Consider the following 21,588-nt stretch of genomic DNA (forward strand, 5'->3'; position numbering starts at 1 on the left):
ACGGACGACGGACGACGGACGACTACGGACGAAAACGGATAGCAATAGGTCACTTGAGCTAAAGCTCAGGTGACCTAAAAATAGATATTCTCTGATTAAGGAATGATCTAAACGGCAATTACATTCCAGAATACATTACACTAACCTGGTACCTGTCACATAAACCGATCACTACATGTTCTTTACAGGCATCCTTCAATGGAATCACCGAGACAGCCCACAGTATACCCGGAGAGTACTCGGACTGATTTACAGTGGCATTGACAAAAAATAGCCAATACAGACTATGTTAAACCTAAACTAGATACTTCTGTGAAATTGTACTTGGTTTTCTTCGTGGTAATAAATTTGTCATCATAAACTATCGGTAACAAAACTAAGATGAATTATGGATTTTATTCCGTTAACCCAACCAACAGACTTGAATGATTTCCCATCCCATATAAGGATACTGATTTACTGTGTGTAATGAAAAATTACAATTTACATTTTATTGGCTCACAGATTTGAATATAAATAATGTGAGGTATTGTAATGACCTATGTCACTTAAAAAACTTTTTTTTTCTTCAAATGAACAAAACTATTTAAAGCCCCATTCATCATGACATCAAGGTAGAGAAACTGGGCCTAGGTACAAATGTATACCATTAGTTTCCTCAGTCCATTGGACAATTAGATTTCCTCAGTCCACTGGATGTGTTTGTGTGTTGTGTCTGACAGATACAGCTGTTAAGGTTGACCACACAACCAGCTACTCTGCTTGGTAATTAAATTTACAACATTTACTTCTCATACATTGGTAGAAAAAGACATGCAAATCTTATAAATTCATGTAATGAAACTGATTTGAGAGATTTAATTATCTAGTCCATTTTACCAAAAATGTATATACTCTAAGTGTATGTCATAAAAATAACCCATGACACATTCTAATTCCGTGTGATAAAATTACAATGTTTGATTCTGGGTTCATGCCACAAAATTTCCTTCTGAATGTTCTTAATCAATGCAATAAAAATATCACTAGATAGTATAATCAACTAGTTTACATCACAAAAATATTTCGTTAGTTATAAATGTATTTCTAAATGTGAAAACAACACATGATGCACACAATGCTACACAACTATCCTCTAATAAACAGCTGTTGTCAATCCAATTGCTTCAAGTTTTAAAATAATTTACATGTAAATAACTTAACTGACTTTCAAATGATGAAAACTTGGCCCACCTTAATAATGTTCACCGACTATTCTGGTTATCTTTCCCTTGCAGGTTAATGTTGTTCTATGATCTTTTGAGGCAAATGTCTAATATCCGTTTCTTCACCATTAGCAATGCAGAAAACCCTACACTACACTACTGGACACTTCAATGAAAGGTTCCGTGAGAATTGAATTCCCGTCAATATTACATGCTAAAACACCTGTCAACGTTAAATGCTAAAGCACATCAGCCTTACTGATTAGAATTAAACAGGTAGATGGTGAATCAGATTTAAATACATGTTTACCTTTATCTTAAATTCCTTTTCATGAAAGCATTGTATACATATCCCCACTAATTTATCACTTACCTCTATAAAATACACCAAACACATATTCAAACAAGGGGAGATAATTAACTGGACTAGCTTACCTGGTATTTTCATAGGACACTTAAAAAATGCACAAGCCATTCCGATTGATATGTCTCTCCTGTGCCCTACTTTGACCATCAATGCACATGTCAAGTTTGGTTGGTCTAGCACTTATACTTTCAGTGAAACTAAGTTAAACGCAAAATGTTAATGTTGACGCCACTGCCACTGGAAAAGCAACACCTAAGCCTTGCTTCTGCTACTTCGTGGCAGCGAGACAAATAAGACGAGAGAAAAATAAACAAAAATGTTGACTGTCGAATATGAATTACTGCAAGTTATCTCTCAAACAAGAGTACTGCGGGGTGGAACAATATACGCCCGTCGAATGCCATATAGTGTTATATACAAAAAATCAAATACTAAAATGAACAAAGGGCAAGAACTTTTGCAAAGATTGTCGAATCAAAATTCTTTTAAAGGAGACACAACTTCATATCATGACTATAATGTATACCAAGTTTCAAAGAGATTCGTTGCCGGACAAATAAAAGTTCAGACGGACAACCCCATACCATAATACTTCCGTCAAATTTGACGGGCGTATACAAAATCAGATAAGGATAAGACAAATACCATTTTTATATCTTCCTCTGTTAACGTAACACCATAAATTGGATTGACTGGATTAATTATAACAGCTCTATAAACCCATAGATTAATTCACGAAATGCATAAAATATTTGACATTGGTGACACATCTGTCTTTGTGAGATTACAACCCTGTAAGATATGTAATAATTTATTCCAGATTCTGTTCTGCCTTTGGCAAGATCCCTTTGATGTGTTTAGTCAGTGTTGACCCAGGAACATCATGTATTTTAGGCAGCAGTGATGCCCATGTATGGACAAAATATCAAGGTTACTAGCTCAAGTCATCAAACCAAAGGTTACATCTAAATTGTTTCTAAATATGGCAACAATTTATCAAAATATAGAAACATACAATTAATTTTAGAAAAAAAAATCAAATGCAAATTAATGAATTGAGAATGAACTCCAATACTTCATTACTTGTGACAAGTCACTAAATTAATGATGTTTTCTACCTTACTGTGATAGGTACCGAGAACCTGACCAAATATCTTTTATTAATAGACGTTTGTACACCGATGACACTAGTCAGTCAGACTATATAACACTACTGGATGTTTTAAATTGAGATACAAATTTAAGACAGGAAAACGTCATCGACAGACCAGGACTCTTATTCAGGACATCCACAGATCCTCCAGATGGATGCTCTCACCAACTGAGCTGCCTAGCTAGCCAGTCAATGGAGATAGACTCAGCCCAGTTTTGCTAAAACTTTATATAATTAGTACACACATTTGATGATGTATAAATTCAGTGTACATTCCTAAAGGTGTTAAGATCAGCAGCTGTTCTTCACTTACAGTAACATACTAAAAGTATTGTATAGCTTCTGTTGGTTTATAATCACCATCAATGTTACCAGGTGTATACTATGTTGATTAAGTATCAATTGCCCTTCACAATAACCCATCCCTGTACTAGGTAAATCCAGTAACCTTTACAATAACCAATTACTGCCCTATGTCAATCAGATAACGTTCACAAGAACCTGTCAGTGCCCTATGTCAACCAATCTTGCAATGAAAATTTCTTTTGACAAATATGAAGCAAAATTAACAAGTCATGTAAGAATAGATATGACATTGTCATTGTACAAGTCTCCAGTCTACACAGTTTCTTACTAATGTTGATATTGATGGCAGGGTTCAATTCATAGAAACCACTTCAACTTACACAAGCAAGAGTAGAACAAACTGCTTTGGATCAAGAACTGAAAGAACTTTTTAAATCATAAAACTATTTCAGCACTAAGTTCTGTCAATCTACATTTTAACTGCAAAATGTACACTACACAAAAACACAACTATGAAGTAGGTATTTCTTCATTTCCAAGGTCTACGAAATGTTTCTGAAAACTTCCTTATGTAGAGCTCTATCAGTATTTTACTTACCTTGAGTTCATCAGTCTGGTTCAAGTTGTTAGTGGGGACTTCATATATATCACGACGTCCGGAGGGTCGAGCTGAGGACTGTCCATCCACATGACCCGAGGAGGCAGACAGGCGGTCAAGACTGGACATGGACATGCGGGAACCATCTGGCTTGGGCAGGGAGAACTGGGTCGGAAAGTCCTTCATGCTTGTGGAACGTTCCCTGTGAAGACGGGCTCGCTCACTGGCACTCTTGGGCTTAGTGCTGGTGGACGCAGCAGAGGATTGAGTATCAGCGTTGCTCTTGCGGCGTATAATGGGGATATGGCTAGGGTTGACAACCACAGTAGGATGGGAGGAGGGGGAAGAGGAAGGGCTGTTGGCGGAGGCAGAGCTAGGAATATTAGCATTGGAAGATGGCGGGGAAGTGGTGTTGGCTGCCAGTGTCTGCCATGTCCGGCGGGGGACAGTGCAGTAGGGGTTGTTGTAGTTGGAGTCCGCTAACACGCGGGCTGCATTTTCCATGCCGGGATGTGAAGCTACACTTACATAGTTGAGTCTGTCACCAGAGCGACTTAGGAACTTGGAAGATGCTAGTCCCATACCAACATCCTTGGCATCCTCAGAAGAAAGATCGTGTAGACTGCTGCTCTTACGCAATCCCTCTTGGTAGTGTTTATCAGTCCGATGTTTCATGTTGCGCACACCTCGATAGGTTGAAAAGGCCTGCTCCTTTACCTTGACCTTCTCAGCCTCAAAACGATTGTTAACTGCAGGAATGTCCCCGTCTGTGAGACTACTCACACTTGGTAACTTCCTGTGTGAGTCTGTGGTCAGTGGCTACAATAACACAAACAATGATACATAAGTAAACAATTATATAATCAACCACAACACAATGTAGCTGTGTCAGTTAAACGTCATGTCACTGTCTCTAAAACATTCACAACCAATACATGTCAGATACTGATAAGACCTCAACCTATCAAAACATATTGGGTTACGGTAAAAAATAAAACAATGTTAACTCCTTGCTCTTATAATTTATTTGAAGTTGTTTACAAAAGATATCTCAAAGAAACTAATAAGTGAACGAACCATCATTACCACATAACAACTTTCAATACATTAAAGTAGCAAGAACAAAGGTGGCAAGCATGCATACCTTAGGGGAAAGAATGTCAGTAACTATTCAAAATTCATAATCAACATCAGCAAAAAATGCTAAATGTCTGTATCACAAATAAGTTACAGATTAAAAAATAATCTTTCTATATAATATCTCATAATTACTAGGCCGATTGCCAAGCTTTAAAGAATTACCTCCCTTCCAATATTTGAATTTCAAATTTTAACAGAATTATCTCCCTTGCATCACTTACCTGGACATTCTCCTTGTCCTTATTGCTAAAGATGGGCATGGTGAAGCGGCGGTTTTTGGGTTTTGGTAATGACCTTGGAAACACAGCAAGGACTTCTTGCCACCTGAAACAAATCACTCGAGTATTCAGTAATGATAATGTATCCACTTTACTGAGTGTCCCTACTATCTGAACATCTATGGTCTGGTTCCTTATAATAAGCTGGACTTCAAAAAATATTCACAGGGATTTTTTAAACTATGATGAAACAACTAAATTATCTGAATCCCCCTCTTGCCTTGATAGATATGCTGGTTGTATATGGCCAAGCCCCTGAAACCTTACCACATAATCTCCTCCTTGGATCCTCCTTTGATGTAGTATGTTTTGTTGGGGACGATGATGAAGAGAGAGTTGGTATGGCTAGTCTTTTTCTCAGCATCCCCAACCTCTGTACATTTATTCATGTCCACCGCCCCCTGTGGAACAGTGTCAGGCTGAAAATACAAATATCATATTGTCATCATATAATTTTGGTAATAAGAATATTGATTCTCTACAGTGAGGTTATTATCCCTTTACCAAGTATAACTTATTGTACAATGCATTTGTATTATGTTGATTGTACCTGTCTGCACTGTACACAACTTTAAGTGATAAACTGCAAATTGAAGATCGCAGTAACGTGAACTGGCTGTCAAAAACAATTCCATACATTAGCTTCAAGTGAAAAACATCCAACAATATTGGTAACAGTTTTTAACAAATGAAGGGAAGCAACTCCTCCAGCCAAATAGCAATACATTTAACTACACCGTCCATACCTTACCAAACAAAACAACCCCTTTCATTTGGATCTAACTGTTTATATATTTATGACACAATTCATACCTTCTATAATTCCAAATCTTCATACAAAAAATAAACCCTTCTTACTTGAATTTCAATTAAAGTATGTGTACCAAAAACCTGAATAATAGTTTTTTTTTTAAATTAAATTAAACTTTTTCTCCTAACAGTCTTCTATTCAACAGTTATGAAGCAAGGTTTTATAACTTAATCTGTGTGTTATCAATCTTAGTCTTGTTGGCTCAAAAGGAATAGAACAGTAGGTTGCTGATGTGGGAGGAAACTGGAGTACTCAGAAAAAGCAGAGTACCCCGAGAAAACCAGAGTACCCAGAGAAAACCAGAGTACCCAGAAAAACAAGAGTACCCTGAGAAAACCAGAGTACCCAGAGAAAAAGCAGAGTACCCAGAGAAAACCAGAGTACCCAGAGAAAACCAGAGTACCCAGAGAAAACCAGAGTACCCTGAGAAAACCAGAGTGCCGAGAGAAAACCAAAGTACCCAGAAAAACAAGAGTACCCTGAGAAAACAAGAGTACCCTGAGAAAACCAGAGTACCCAGAGAAAACCAGAGTACCCAGAAAAACAAGAGTACCCTGAGAAAACCAGAGTACCCAGAGAAAACCAGAGTACCCAGAGAAAACAAGAGTACCCAGAGAAAACCAGAGTACCCAGAAAAACGAGAGTACCCTGAGAAAACCGGAGTACCCCGAGAAAACCAGAGTTCCCATAAAAAGCAGAGTAACCTGAGAAAACCCACGGGGTTGTACATGTAAACCAGCCACCCAATATAAAATTAACATATATGACTAGTGTTTGATCGGAAACTATGAAGCATGTCTATGAATGAATGATTCGTGTAGACAATCATATATAGGAAGTACTGTCACTGTTAAAGCAGTGTTTAAAAGGAAACCCCACTTCCTCTCCGAGTTTCATTGATGACTACATCTTCCCAGTGTATGTAGAATGTACCTTCTATATACGATTGTCTGTCCTTAGCTGTCAACAACGATCACAATGATGGCTATGGTAGAGTATTTTTTATTCCATCAAGAAGATAACCTCCTTTAAAATCACAATTGTTTTCTAGTTAAAGAGCTTTTTAAAAAATTCTTGATTGGAAAATAGATACTTACATCTTCGTCCACTGAAAAGTTGAGCTCTCCATCATCAAACAGTCGAAAGAACCGCCTCTGCCATCGCTACAATGATGTAATAGCATTGTATAAGTATGTAGTCAAAACTAGAGGCCGATGGATAATACACTATCAGCCAGAAACAACTATGTATCATTAGGACATAAAACTATGATTAAGACAGGTATTACAGTTTTACTGTGGCATCAGACAGGTATTACAGTTTTACTGTGGCATCAGACAGGTATTACGATTGTACTTTGGCATCAGACAGGTATTACGATTGTACTTTGGCATCAGACAGGTATTACAATTGTACTGTGGCATCAGACAGGTATTACGATTGTACTGTGGCATCAGACAGGTATTACAATTGTACTGCGACATCAGACAGGTATTACAGTTTTACTTTGACATAAGACAGGTACTACAGTTTTACTTTGACATAAGACAGGTATTACAATTGCACTGTGGCATCAGACAGGTATTACAATTGTACTGCGACATCCGACAGGTATTACAGTTTTACTTTGACATAAGACAGGTATTACAGTTTTACTGTGGCATCAGACAGGTATTACTGTATTACTTTGACATAAGACAGGTATTACAGTTTTACTTAAGACAGGTATTACAGTTTTACTTTGACATCAGATNTGTGACATCAGACAGGTATTACAATTGTACTGTGACATCAGACAGGTATTACAATTGTACTGTGACATCAGACAGGTATTACAATTGTACTGTGACATCAGACAGGTATTACAATTGTACTGTGACATCAGACAGGTATTACAATTGTACTGTGACATCAGACAGGTATTACAATTGTACTGTGACATCAGACAGGTATTACAATTGTACTGTGACATCAGACAGGTATTACAATTGTACTGTGACATCAGACAGGTATTACAATTGTACTGTGACATCAGACAGGTATTACAATTGTACTGTGACATCAGACAGGTATTACAATTGTACTGTGACATCAGACAGGTATTACAATTGTACTGTGACATCAGACAGGTATTACAATTGTACTGTGACATCAGACAGGTATTACAATTGTACTGTGACATCAGACAGGTATTACAATTGTACTGTGACATCAGACAGGTATTACAATTGTACTGTGACATCAGACAGGTATTACAATTGTACTGTGACATCAGACAGGTATTACAATTGTACTGTGACATCAGACAGGTATTACAATTGTACTGTGACATCAGACAGGTATTACAATTGTACTGTGACATCAGACAGGTATTACAATTGTACTGTGACATCAGACAGGTATTACAATTGTACTGTGACATCAGACAGGTATTACAATTGTACTGTGACATCAGACAGGTATTACAATTGTACTGTGACATCAGACAGGTATTACAATTGTACTGTGACATCAGACAGGTATTACAATTGTACTGTGACATCAGACAGGTATTACAATTGTACTGTGACATCAGACAGGTATTACAATTGTACTGTGACATCAGACAGGTATTACAATTGTACTGTGACATCAGACAGGTATTACAATTGTACTGTGACATCAGACAGGTATTACAATTGTACTGTGACATCAGACAGGTATTACAATTGTACTGTGACATCAGACAGGTATTACAATTGTACTGTGACATCAGACAGGTATTACAATTGTACTGTGACATCAGACAGGTATTACAATTGTACTGTGACATCAGACAGGTATTACAATTGTACTGTGACATCAGACAGGTATTACAGTTTTACTTTTGACATCAGACAGGTATTACAATTGTACTGTGACATCAGACAGGTATAACATGCACACATCAATCAAACATCAAATCAATAGGTATCCTGTGTTATCATTGCAACATCATGGAATCATAAAATTTCAAATCACATTTTACAAATATGCATATTAAAAATCGATATAAAATTGAATAAGTTGTCATGTATTTGTGTGAGGTAGGCAGAACAGGTGTGTAGTGTAGGTGGTATGTATGTTATAAATCAGCTGGATACAGTATCCCCTGGATTGAGGTGTATACAAGAACTTGACAACCATCCTATGTGTCAGAATAGTACAAACAGATCATTGACCTGCCTGCTCCTAATCTTCTCTCTGATTATGATGAATCTGATGTCACACATGACTGTAAACAAACCAACATTCATCAGCCTGTATACACCCCTGTCCTAGCCAACATCTCTACTGTCAACACCATACTGACACACCAGGACTGACACCTCCACTGTCAACACCACACACCAGGACTAACACCTCTACTGTCAACACCACACACCAGGACTGACACCTCCACTGCTACTGTCAACATCATACTGACACACCATGCCAGGACACATCCACCACTACTGTCAACACCACACTGACACACCATACTGACACCACTACTGTCAACACCACACTGACACGACAAGACTGACACATCCACTGGTACCACTACTGTCAACACCATACTGTCACACCAGGACACCTCCACCACTACTGTCAACACCACACTGACACACATTACTGACACCACTACTGTCAACACCACACTGACACGACAAGACTGACACATCTACTGCTACTGTCAACATCATACTGACACACCAGGACACATCCACCACTACTGTCAACACCATACTGACACACCAGGACTGACACCACTACTGCCAACACCACACTGACACACATTACTGACACCACTTCTGTCAACACCACACTGACACGACAAGACTGACACATCCACTGGTACCACTACTGTCAACACCATACTGTCACACCAGGACACATCCACCACTACTGTCAAAACCACACTGACACACCAGGACTGACACCTCCACCACTACTGTCAACATCAAACTGACACACCAGGACTGACACCTCCACTGCTACTGTCAACATCACATACCGACACACCAGGACTGATACCTCCACCACTACTGTCAACACCACACTGACACACCAAGACTGACACCTCCACTGCTACTGTCAACATCAAACTGACACACCAGGACTGACACCTCCACCACTACTGTCAACATCAAACTGACACACCAGGACTGATACCTCCACCACTCCCGTCCCCATCAAACCGACCCACCAGGACTGATACCTCCACCACTCCCGTCCCCATCAAACCGACCCACCAGGACTGATACCTCCACCACTCCCGTCCCCATCAAACCGACCCACCAGGACTGATACCTCCACCACTCCCGTCCCCATCAAACCGACCCACCAGGACTGATACCTCCACCACTCCCGTCCCCATCAAACCGACCCACCAGGACTGATACCTCCACCACTCCTGTCAACATCAAACTGACACACCAGGACTGACACCTCCACCACCACTGCCAACATCACATACCGACACACCAGGACTGATACCTCCACCACTCCCGTCCCCATCAAACCGACCCACCAGGACTGATACCTCCACCACTACTGTCAACTCCCCACTGACACACCAAGACTGCCACCCCCCCTGCTACTGTCAACACTACACTGACACACCAAGACTGACACCTCCACCACGACTGTCAACACCACACTGACACACCAAGACTGACACCTCCACCACGACTGTCAACACCACACTGACACACCAAGACTGACCCCTCCACCACTACTGTCAACATCATATACCGACACACCAGGACTGACACCTCCACCACTACTGTCAACATCATATACCGACACACCAGGACTGACACCTCCGCCACTTCTGTCAACATCAAACGGACACACCAGGACTGACACCTCCACCACCACTGTCAACATCAAACTGACACACCAGGACTGACAGCTCCACCACTACTGTCAACATCACATACTGACCCACCAGGACTGACACCTCCCCCACTACTGCCAACATCACATACTGACACACCGGGACGGACACCTCCGCCACTACTGTCAACACCACACTGACACACCAAACTTAACACCAAATACCACACTATGACACATTTTTATAATCATTGGCACTATAAAGATCTACATTGCCTCCATCATATATACCAACCTTCATCTTACGTAATTCATATTATGAAAAACAACTTTCTATTTTAGATAACCTGTAATCCATATATGTGATATATATATTCAGAGTAAACTTGATATCAGACATTTTGAGAAAGGACTAGTTTCAGAGCAGCAACAATACTGCAACAAATCAAAATTAGTTTTTTACATGAAGTTAAACAGTACTGACAATTTTACCTCAGCTGGAATACATTTTCATAGTAAAACAATCTATTTATGTCTTATCTCTAATATGTGAAATGGAAAATTCATTTATTAACAACTGATGTTAACTGATAAGGGACAAAACAAAACCAGTAAAAGAATGAATCTGTTTTGTAAACCTTGTTTTTCTTGACACTGTTATCAAGCTACGTTTTTTAGGTAATTTGAAATGATCGACGATATCAAATTTACTCATATATTTTATCAAATGGCGTAGATGTGTCTGTTTTCCTATGTGTGACGTCATTTTTTCAAATCGGCCTGAGGGGCAACAATTTCGTATGGAGATATGCACGTATGATAAAACCTTAAGATTGGTTACTTAGAAATAATAAAAGCCAACTGATTATCATTATTGATTTAAATATACTTAGACAGAGCACCACAATATATCTTGTTGTTTTGGTGTAAAAATATAATTAAATATACAGTGTACATGTAAAGACATGAAGTCATTGTTGATGTACTTTCAGGGAGATGAATATCTTCATAACAAAAAGTACAAAACAATGCTATATTTTGGAAATATGAAGACAAACATCTATTTCAGTGGAAAACAGTGTATTTTAGGATGTTGAATGGCAAATACAACTTGTGATATTGAGACATATTTACAATAAAATTCTATTTAATGATTTTGTTGACAGTAGTCCTCATAAAAGTTTTCCAAATAATATAAATACCTCAAGCTCTGACACATGTGTTACAAATATAGGTATACGCTTTCTCAATTTATAAAAGAACTTTTAAACAAGAATGTTCCACCTGATAATATCCCACAATATAACATTGAATCTTTTCTCAGTGAACAACCTTCACTTTAAACATAATATTGACAAAACTGAGTTAATGGATAAATGGTATTTAGGTTATTTATTCCCTGGACAAATGTACATTGATACTGAAATACACTATACCAGGGCAGTCCATTAACACACTAGCAGGTTGATTTAAAAAATATAGAAATATGTTATGTTTAATCATGACATTTTCCTTTAATTTTCCCCCATCCACATTATGATAAAAGATAGTCTTACACATAAAACCACAATACCCCCATGTGAACGTGGGGTGACATTTTTATGTTATGACAGAATGATCATGTGTAGCTAATCCTGTTATACATCATAATTACATTACTAACACACAAGTGTTTGTCTGCCCAAATAGGTCGGATATATAAAGAATGTGGTACACCAGTCTCGCTAGGAATACCTTTACCATGTTTACTTCCCCTCGCAGTAAGGAGCATTTCCATGTTTATACTGCCACAAGGGGTTTGAGATGTACACCTGGCGTGTATTTACAGGCGACAATACTGGTCCTACAGTGACTTCTACACCTACATATAAACCACCTGTCAATTAAGAGGAAAGTGCTCTGTCCTACCAATATCAGTAGCTACATGTACTGTAAACACAGAATTGTTCTAGTGGATAAAACTACTCGCTAATTTTGTGTTAAATGAATCATTACAAATAAAATACACTCATGAATATGTTATATATCATAACACCTTTGCCACCACAAAAATTTCCAAACCGCAAATAATTGGCAAGGTAAAAACACAACAGTGACTTAGATGAGGCATTTCTTGCACTGGTCAAAGGAGAAAACCAGGGCAAAATATTCATTGAGAATATTGATAAAAGTACAAATGAAAATATTTGATCTAGGTAATGATTGACCTGGATCCAGTCCCTGACACCAATGTATGAGAAGTTCTCTACACAAAGCCTACAGTTGTTATCAGATCTAACTGAAAGTACTTCCATGTATTCATCAGCAGAAACCAAAATATTTTGTAAAGTAATAACTTATATATTACTGCCTAAATCATTAAGATCACAATGGGTTGTTCAAGGCACAAGAGCATGATAAACAGACTCCAACATACATTAGGCACTGAGCTAGGTAAACTACATTCATGGTTACAAGTGCTAGTAAAATCATAAATATACAGTAAAACCCCCTTGTAATGCCACCGTTAAACCACCAAACACGCATACCGCCATTAATTTACTCAGAACAGATTTCCCCAATGCTAATGCATCCGTTGTAACGCCAAACCCACATACCGCCATCATATTCCCAAACTAATATATTAACAAATGGTTAAAATCACACTATTTTGACCTAGTTAAATGCCGCCAATTTGAGGAGTACAGGTATATCACGATGACAGGAATGTAACGTATGTGTGTACATTGTATTGCTACGAGTGACTGCCAACTGACCAGGTACTCACCTGTATGTTTTGCACCCTCAACAATTTGATACATTAAATTACAATTTTGAAAAAAAACGTATTCTGAAGTTTATTATTATTATTTTAAAGTATAAGTTCAGTTGGTGTGTGAACACTTGGGTTCAAAATAGTAAACCTGATATACCGCCAACATCGTTGTTATACCGCCAAAATCACAGAGGACAGAAGGTGGCTGTATAACGAGGTTTTACTGTACAATTGCCAAAACGAATGCACTTTATATTCTGATTTCAGAAAACAGAATACATTTTTCAATTGAATTATCACTTATTGTGAATTTGTTTATATCAACCTTTGCAAGACCTCAAAGGCAATAAGCATAAAACCATATCGTTTATATCTTTTTTAATTTCTTTTTACACTTTTTCTTTGATGCTAGGTTTTTTTCAAAGATAAAACATGTTTTACTGAATTAGTTACAGGCGATATTTGGCTTGCTTCATTCCAGTTAACCAAACCTTATACAAGATGTTGTAGATATGTATTGTTCTCCTTAACTTATAAGACCTTTATGAAGTGCACTTCAAAAGGACTTTAGAACACTTCCCTTTTCAAGTCCACCATATTTTTTTTTGTTTTTCTTGGTCTTAATTTATCAAACATTGCATTTATATGACAGCTGTTGTTTATGAATAGAAATAAGCAGAAGATGATGGGGGCGGGGTATTGTTTTGGTGATGTTTTTGATGTGTGGCCACAGGAGCCAAAGGGAGAAGTATAAAAAATTAGGACTGAGCACTTGAATAGACTGAGGAAAAGATTTTAACAAGAGTTGTGTACTACCTGTACAGTTTAACAGCAAACTGGTAACAGACAAGCTGGCTTTACAATTGGTAACAGACAAGCTGGCTTTACAATTGGGTTCTAATTTTACAACGTTTAAGAATAAGTGCCTATTTGCATTAGATGCAATGAGGAATGTGAGATGGATAGGCGTTTTACAAGTCAACATAAAGACCTATGTTTCACATCTGAATTAGGAATATTTTCAAGACTGAGCATATGGTAATGGGCCAGCTGTATCTTCTGAAGCTGAATTATCCTAAGTTTTGTCTCCAATACATAAAAATACAGCTAGGACCAGGTCATTGTGTACCTTACTAAGATCTTTTGATGATTAATTTCGTGTAGATAATAAAAATATACACAAACCAGTTATGAAACATTTAATAAACAATTTTTCATGTATAAAATATGGCAAATAATAACCTTGTTTGACCAATGAAATGACATCAGGTCAAAGGTCATGCAAAAGCAGTGACTTAAAGACATACTAACCTTAAATCATTTATTTATTTTCTCCAAAATAACCTAAAGAATAATAGTAGGATACCTTGATGTTTCTCTGTGTATATATAGCTAGCACACAGGGGTATGCTCTTAGCCTTTCTCAGTAAATTCATAGCTTATAAGTATTTCTGTTGAAATTTAAAGAAACAAAAACTTTCATAGTTCATATTTATTATGTGTGAAAAAAAAGTAACTAAACTGTGTCTGTATCTTCTTGTCTGTCACCAAGGAAATCTAGTTTTTTTACAAGTTGCTGTGATCACGAGCTTTCAAAAAAGTCTTGAGGCAATAGTGTTTCATACTTTTTTAATCTTGGCAGAATTTCAAGGTATTTGATGTCAGATTGAGGAACACTACAAGTTCAGGATAAAACAGTCGGTACAGGTGTGGAGAGTGTCTTTTCCAGGTAAACAGGTGTTACGTACTGTGTCTGGCGTTTTTTATAACGTAGGGGATCCTGTTTATACTGATGAGAAACTATGTAGACAACACTTACTGGCATTATACAGGGAACGCTCTCTATCTCTACTTATATATTAAATATCAGAGACGTCAATCTAATATATGCCATTGATTTATTAGTAAATGATCAAGTTTCTGTATTCTGAGAAAATGTTATGAAATCAATTTTTAATGAGCAACAGATTGAAATACTGCAATGCACACCTTCCACAACAGTAAATGAAACCATATATCATTCCTGACCATATGTCTAAATCATGTCAAATATGACAATTTACATAGCTGAATCCTATTCTATAAGTTAACCATCATAGTGTTTCCCTCAATATTAGAAAGGACTACATGCGATAACTGTTTCTGTCCAAATTTTCTTCCTTTGATAAAAACAAGATTAATTAAAAAGCCGCCCACTTTCAAATTATATGTATCAATATTTCAAAATTATCACATTTAAAATTACCTTTGATTATTTGGGAAATTTTAGGTAACAATCATAACCAACCATTTGGTGTGTTTGGACTATATTGCTTAGCAAATGTACCATTTTTGATGATTTTAAACCAATTTATTTTGTAACTATAAAATGCATTCCTCCTCGAGAAAGAAATATGTACACAACTTTGACACATGTTATGTGACGATTATAACTTTTTGAATTTTACTTAAATGAAAACAGGAGATCATCTATTGTGGTGATATCTTCACGCCCCCTTTCGCAATCCTTCTTTGATTCATATTAGTATGTACCAGCTTCTTTTTTAAAGTGTTGTATTTTATTCACTAAAGATAAAAAAATGTTTCGGGGGCTTAATTCCAAATAACAATATACACGTAGTTGTCATTTTATAATTACATATAACATACTTATAAACTTTTTAAACTTTTCATACTAGTTTTTTTGAAGTACATCATTCAAATTTGATATACCTTCTTGAATTAACATGTTTACTCCTGTATATCTAAATCATTGGAGGAAAAGCCATAAATCAGGAGGTGGTGGAAAACCTACCTGGTGATTTTTACCTGTGGGGGGATACAAATTGTATAATTGAGGTGTGATAGAGACTCCCTAGTGTATAAGTGTACTACACAGAGTGTGATATAGAGACTCCCTAGTGTACCAGTGTACTACAGAGACAGGGTAGTAGTGATATGTGGTAGGTCAGATACAACTCGAGGATAGTCACCTCTATACAGTGTCTGGATAATCAGGGTGAATTAAAGGAAATTTCTTCTTCATTAAAGATGCTCTCATCCTTGAAGACAGAGCACTGGTTGAATGTCTGTTTAAAATAACACTTGGATGCTAACATGATACCTATATACACAAGCTATCATTGTTGTAGGCTCATAGGTATATAAACCCTGTGAACTATCGAATGTTTATAGTCACATATACATACAGGACCTTGTGTATATTTGATCAACTCACTAAAAACCCACATTCCTTTAAATCCATAGTGAAATTCACATCATTATTTAAAACAACAAGAGGAACTGTTCTTTTGTGGACTCGGTATTTTCACTTGCTCACTTCACATATCTCTATGCCTTTCTCACCAATTTCTAATAGATTAGAAAGTACTTCTTGGAGATTTGTATAACTATACAACACTTGTTTGTCATCAGTCAAATCTGAAAGCATCATGAACCCAGCGAAGGTATGAAGAAAAACAAGCAAAAAATAAAACACATTCCATGGAGTGGTAATGAATACATTGTGTGTGATAGTATCCCATGGAGTGGTAATGAACACATTGTGTGTGATAGTATCCCATAGAGTGGTAATGAAGGATAAGTCAGCACTTGAAATGCTGATGATACAATTCCTATCTATACCAAAATTGGCTGCCAGTGTGTTGAAAAGCGATACACCTGCATTTTTAAGATTTGTCTTATCTAAGCTTCTTTTCAGAAGCCAACAAACAGACACTTAATACCAACCCTTGATTTGCATTTGGGATAAACTTCAGGAATTGGATAAACTCACACACCTGTTTTTGTAGCTTTTAAAATCTTGACAAAGATAAACATATGAATCTTTTGAAGTAATCTGTTACAAAACCTAAGCTTTTTAAGTTATCAGACATTGTTCCGCTTTCTAAGCTGTGAAAATCTCTGATATCCCAGACTAAAAGGTTTACTTTTCTATGTTTACAATTGCCAAAGATAACGTTTATTGAGGTTGTTTACAAACATGTCAAAAGATGGAAGGATACCAACTTTTGAATTTTCCAATTTGTGCACTGATTCAGAATTCTCTAGGTTACAGTCTTATCCAAAAGAAAGGCATTTTCAATGAGAGAAATATTCAAATACAAAATTTACAATATGACTTGTACCAAAATTTCAAACGACTACCTTAACAATTAAAAACATGTCAAGCCACAAATGACCTTCAGAGTTTGATACTGACCTTGGTCCGATCAAGAGGGTTGCTGAAGTCGAAATCAGGAGACACAAACAAATATCCACATTTCGAAATTTTTCGGGTAGCCTGTGAAAAAGAAAAAAAGAAAATAGTTAATAGGACAGTAAATATTACTCCATAGCACATATTCGTTTCATCTAGTCAATAGTAAAAGCTAATAGTCAAATACGAAAACTTAAGAAACAAGGGAAACCTCGAGCTCTCCATTATAACTGAATTATTCAGTGTGATCATGATCATGTCAGGGTTAGTTCCAGAGTTTCTTCAGGGTTGACACAGGAGGCATTTCAGATTTTAGAAACATGAAATACTGTACATTATCTCTTTGACATGTGAAAGAATATACAAATAGATAAATTATCCCATTCTAATGAAATTTCATCAAAAATGTACAAAAACTTAAACTTATACTTCTATAATACACGACATTCTTTTTCCTTGCAGAGAAACCCCAAGTCAGCCAATATTAAACATGCATTGCCATGGAAACGATGGTGTAGAATGAGACTGGAAGAATGTTGGGAGGGGGACATCGGGAGGGGGACATCGGGAGCAGACATTACTTCCCCATTTGCAATGTTTAGGATGGTGTCAGCTTACAGTTACATATTACATCACTGGTCTAACCAATGCTTTTCATGCAATTAAGGTTATTGGGTCATGACCTCAAGATGCTATTTTGTACAAAGTTAACAAGGTTGTAAAGTTAAAATTAAAATGTTATGCGTCCTGTTTGTATTACTATCAAAATAAATCTAAGGAAACCAACATAGTAATTACTAAACCAAATATGATGTCATCACAAAGACAAACTTATATTATAATAATAATAATAATAATAGTAGTCTTTTTTTAAACTTGATCACATATTGAGTCAAAGACTCGTCTCCCATAAAATTGGTCAAGCATATTAAAATATGTACATTATATACAACATGTATTATATGTATTATTGTGCTATAACTGGCCACAACTGTAGGTAAACAGGCTGGTTTTAAATGTTTTATCAAACGGTTATCTGTTTTTTAATACTTTAACAGAGTATTTGTAGAGCCCCATATGGAATATCATACCAGTCCAATGGCTGCTCGCCGGTCATTAATCACCAGTGAATGGCTTTACGTTGTCACCCATTGTCAGATATACATATCTAAAAATGTTTGGCGATATTTATATCTTTCCCAGGTCCCCAAGCTAAAACTCAAATGGCATAAAGATCTTAACTGTAAACGGCCGTCATGACCCTGATTTTTAAAATTCATGGCCTGTTACACAGCTCTTTATACTGTTGTAGATATTAAAACTATACAATGACAATCACAGTACAAAGTATTCATATATACAACATTCAAACCAGTCAATGAAAAGTGCTCTCTCAGAGGACGATAGAAATAACAAATCCCATTTTGCATTTTTTTCAAACCTGGTCTTGATTAACATTCAAATGTTCCTAACCATATTTAGGTATTTTTCAATTAATTAAAAAAAAATCTTTATAATTAATCAAAGAGCAATGTAGCTTTATTACTGTGTCATCAAATAGGGTTTTGAATTTCACAATACATAATACTTTAACTCCTATGGCTCTTAGTTAGTAGAAGCAATTCAACCATCTCTGATCAACAAATTATAAAACAGTTTTTTTTTTCAAACAAAACAGATTATGATAAGATGAAGCCATCAGGTTGACCAAATACAATCAAGTGATGCTTACATTAATATTACATGTAATTAAATAACAGATTTACCCTCGGCTAACGTTAACTCCTGTGGTAACCTATCACATTGCTTTGTTAGTTAGGCTGATAGTTAAGGCATTCACCTCAAACACCAACAGATCTCACAAAAAACTTTATCTCAAATCACAATTAACCTTATTGGAAAGATTTTATCTTGTAGCTGCCATATTGAAGAGCGCTAAATATAGTGGATTAATAGACGGCGAACAGGTTCTTTATTCACCTAACCTGGTAATTATGTTGATAATGCTAACAAAATGAAATGCTCTAATGAAGTCGAGGTTGGTTGCTCTTGACCCCTATACAAACCAGAGATATACCCTGGTATAACTACAACTGAAGGCTAGAAATCTATAACAATCACTGTGAAAAGACGCTCCGTTTGTAAATATCAGCAGAGCCATTCACCACGTTATGTGTGAAGTGGAACTTTGGTGACAATTTCATTCATCAGTCTGACTTCAGAAGTGTGCCCTGGAAATTGTCCAATTTTTAATGCTGTGTAATATGTAGGTAAAGGATTTATTGATAATTTACAATATTTACATACACCTTGCATGTTGTATACGCTGTCTGAAATAAAAGCGACAGCTATACGTTTCAAGATTATGAATACTGAATGGGAATTAAAACACTCAATTTACATAAAAAATCAATGTAATTCATCATCTTTAAATTTAAATCCTGAATTGTATAAACATGCCAATCCTTAGCCACAATCTTTTATGCATAAGTAAGTCAGGGGAGAATGTTCTAACGTGTGTGTGTAGAACCTCACTGTCTAAGGGACAGATTGATTCTGTGGTGAATTAAGTGTCCTAGCTGTGAGATATGTAAATTACATGCACACTGATGTCAGATAGTGTCACTATATTCCTTGTTTGTTTAATATCAACTTCTGTATAAGGCCCATACCTATCAGAAAACTCTACACATAGACTGAGATGTTACCAGAATTTCTGTAACAGATATTTATCCTAACTAAATAGATCCTGATGTCTTTGGCTTCTTTATGACTCTAATAGTTTCAGTTAAATACTTGTTAAAAAATGTCAAATTTAAATGTGAAGAAATTGGTTTTTGCTCAAACCGAAAAGAGTCTGTTTTAGGACCAAAACCGGTCTGGGAAACATCTTGTACCGCTCGTGTCCATAGCTTCATCAAAGCATCAGTGATTTACACCATTAAATTGACAAGAGGCTCATTTGCAATCTTCAGGCCATCATATGATGTTCAACCAAGAAAACAGCCAATCTCTGTGGGTTGTAAAACAATCAGGAAAATTATGCCCTACAAAATGGCTTCCCCTACTACTTTACCATCAGGTCAGTATAAAAAAGTCACCTGTTCCTCTAGATCCACAGATAAACCTATCACCATCAATTAGTGTGTTCATCAACACCACCAATTAGGTGACAAAAAAACATCTTTTTTCACACATTTTCTAAGGGGAGATGGAAGCTACCAATAAAACAATCACTGGATTCCTACAGCTATTTTTAATCAACAGGTGCCCCCTTGTACCTCATCAATTCTACTGTCAAACAGGTAAATGACACATCTCTCTTTCCACAGGAAATGATCTCGCAGTTTTACAGTGTCAGATTCAGGAGCTGTTCTCTGTCCTGTTGGCTGATCGATCTGCATGAACCCATTCTCACGGAAATCAACAATACAAATACAAAATGGCAGCCATATGTGTCTGTCCTATAATGCGTAAAATTGTCAACAGAAAATCACCTCACAACTATGTCAGTTGCCTCTCATCTGGAACAGCTTTACCTACAGGTCACTGCAGGGGACAGTTTCCCATACCTTCAAATCGACTTTAAAATGTTTATTCTGTACATAAAAAACAAAGTTAAATGCTTTATATTGATAGCTATCCAGTTCAAAAACCATGACAACGAAACTTTTCCTTCAGAATATGTAGTTATATTCAAATTCCATGCTATGATTTTTTTCATTATAAATTATAGGATCAGTCCTGTAGTGGTATATGGTTTAAATTTATACAGTTTTACATCAGTTAACAGATTTTGTATCAGAAAGGTAGCACTACTTCAACAGAAAAAGAATGGTCCTCTTCTCCAGTATGAATGCTGCATTTGCCTCAAAACGTTAAAGCCACATTTGAAACTAAAGAAACAGTTCAGAGAAGGTTCACTGAATGAACTGGAG

General features: G+C 36.6%; 1 protein-coding gene across 6 annotated transcripts in view; it reads right to left on the reverse strand.

Moving 5' to 3' along the window:
- LOC110465227 (golgin subfamily A member 4-like) overlaps positions 1-21,588 on the reverse strand; it is an 88,467-nt gene that overhangs the window by 33,766 nt on the left and 33,113 nt on the right. For 5 of the 6 annotated variants that reach the window (XM_021520904.1, XM_021520906.1, XM_021520907.1 and 2 more), the window contains 5 exons: positions 17,654-17,734; positions 6,956-7,021; positions 5,315-5,466; positions 4,991-5,093; positions 3,630-4,448 (listed from right to left, as the gene is read on the reverse strand). In XM_021520904.1, coding sequence (XP_021376579.1) covers positions 3,630-4,448; positions 4,991-5,093; positions 5,315-5,466; positions 6,956-7,021; positions 17,654-17,734 — 1,221 coding nt within the window. The remainder of the gene's footprint in view (positions 1-3,629; positions 4,449-4,990; positions 5,094-5,314; positions 5,467-6,955; positions 7,022-17,653; positions 17,735-21,588) is intronic. The other variant, XM_021520909.1, reaches the window with a different exon arrangement.

This window comes from Mizuhopecten yessoensis, unplaced genomic scaffold (genome assembly GCF_002113885.1).
Source record: "Mizuhopecten yessoensis strain PY_sf001 unplaced genomic scaffold, ASM211388v2 scaffold11065_1, whole genome shotgun sequence".
NCBI lineage: Eukaryota > Metazoa > Mollusca > Bivalvia > Pectinida > Pectinidae > Mizuhopecten > Mizuhopecten yessoensis.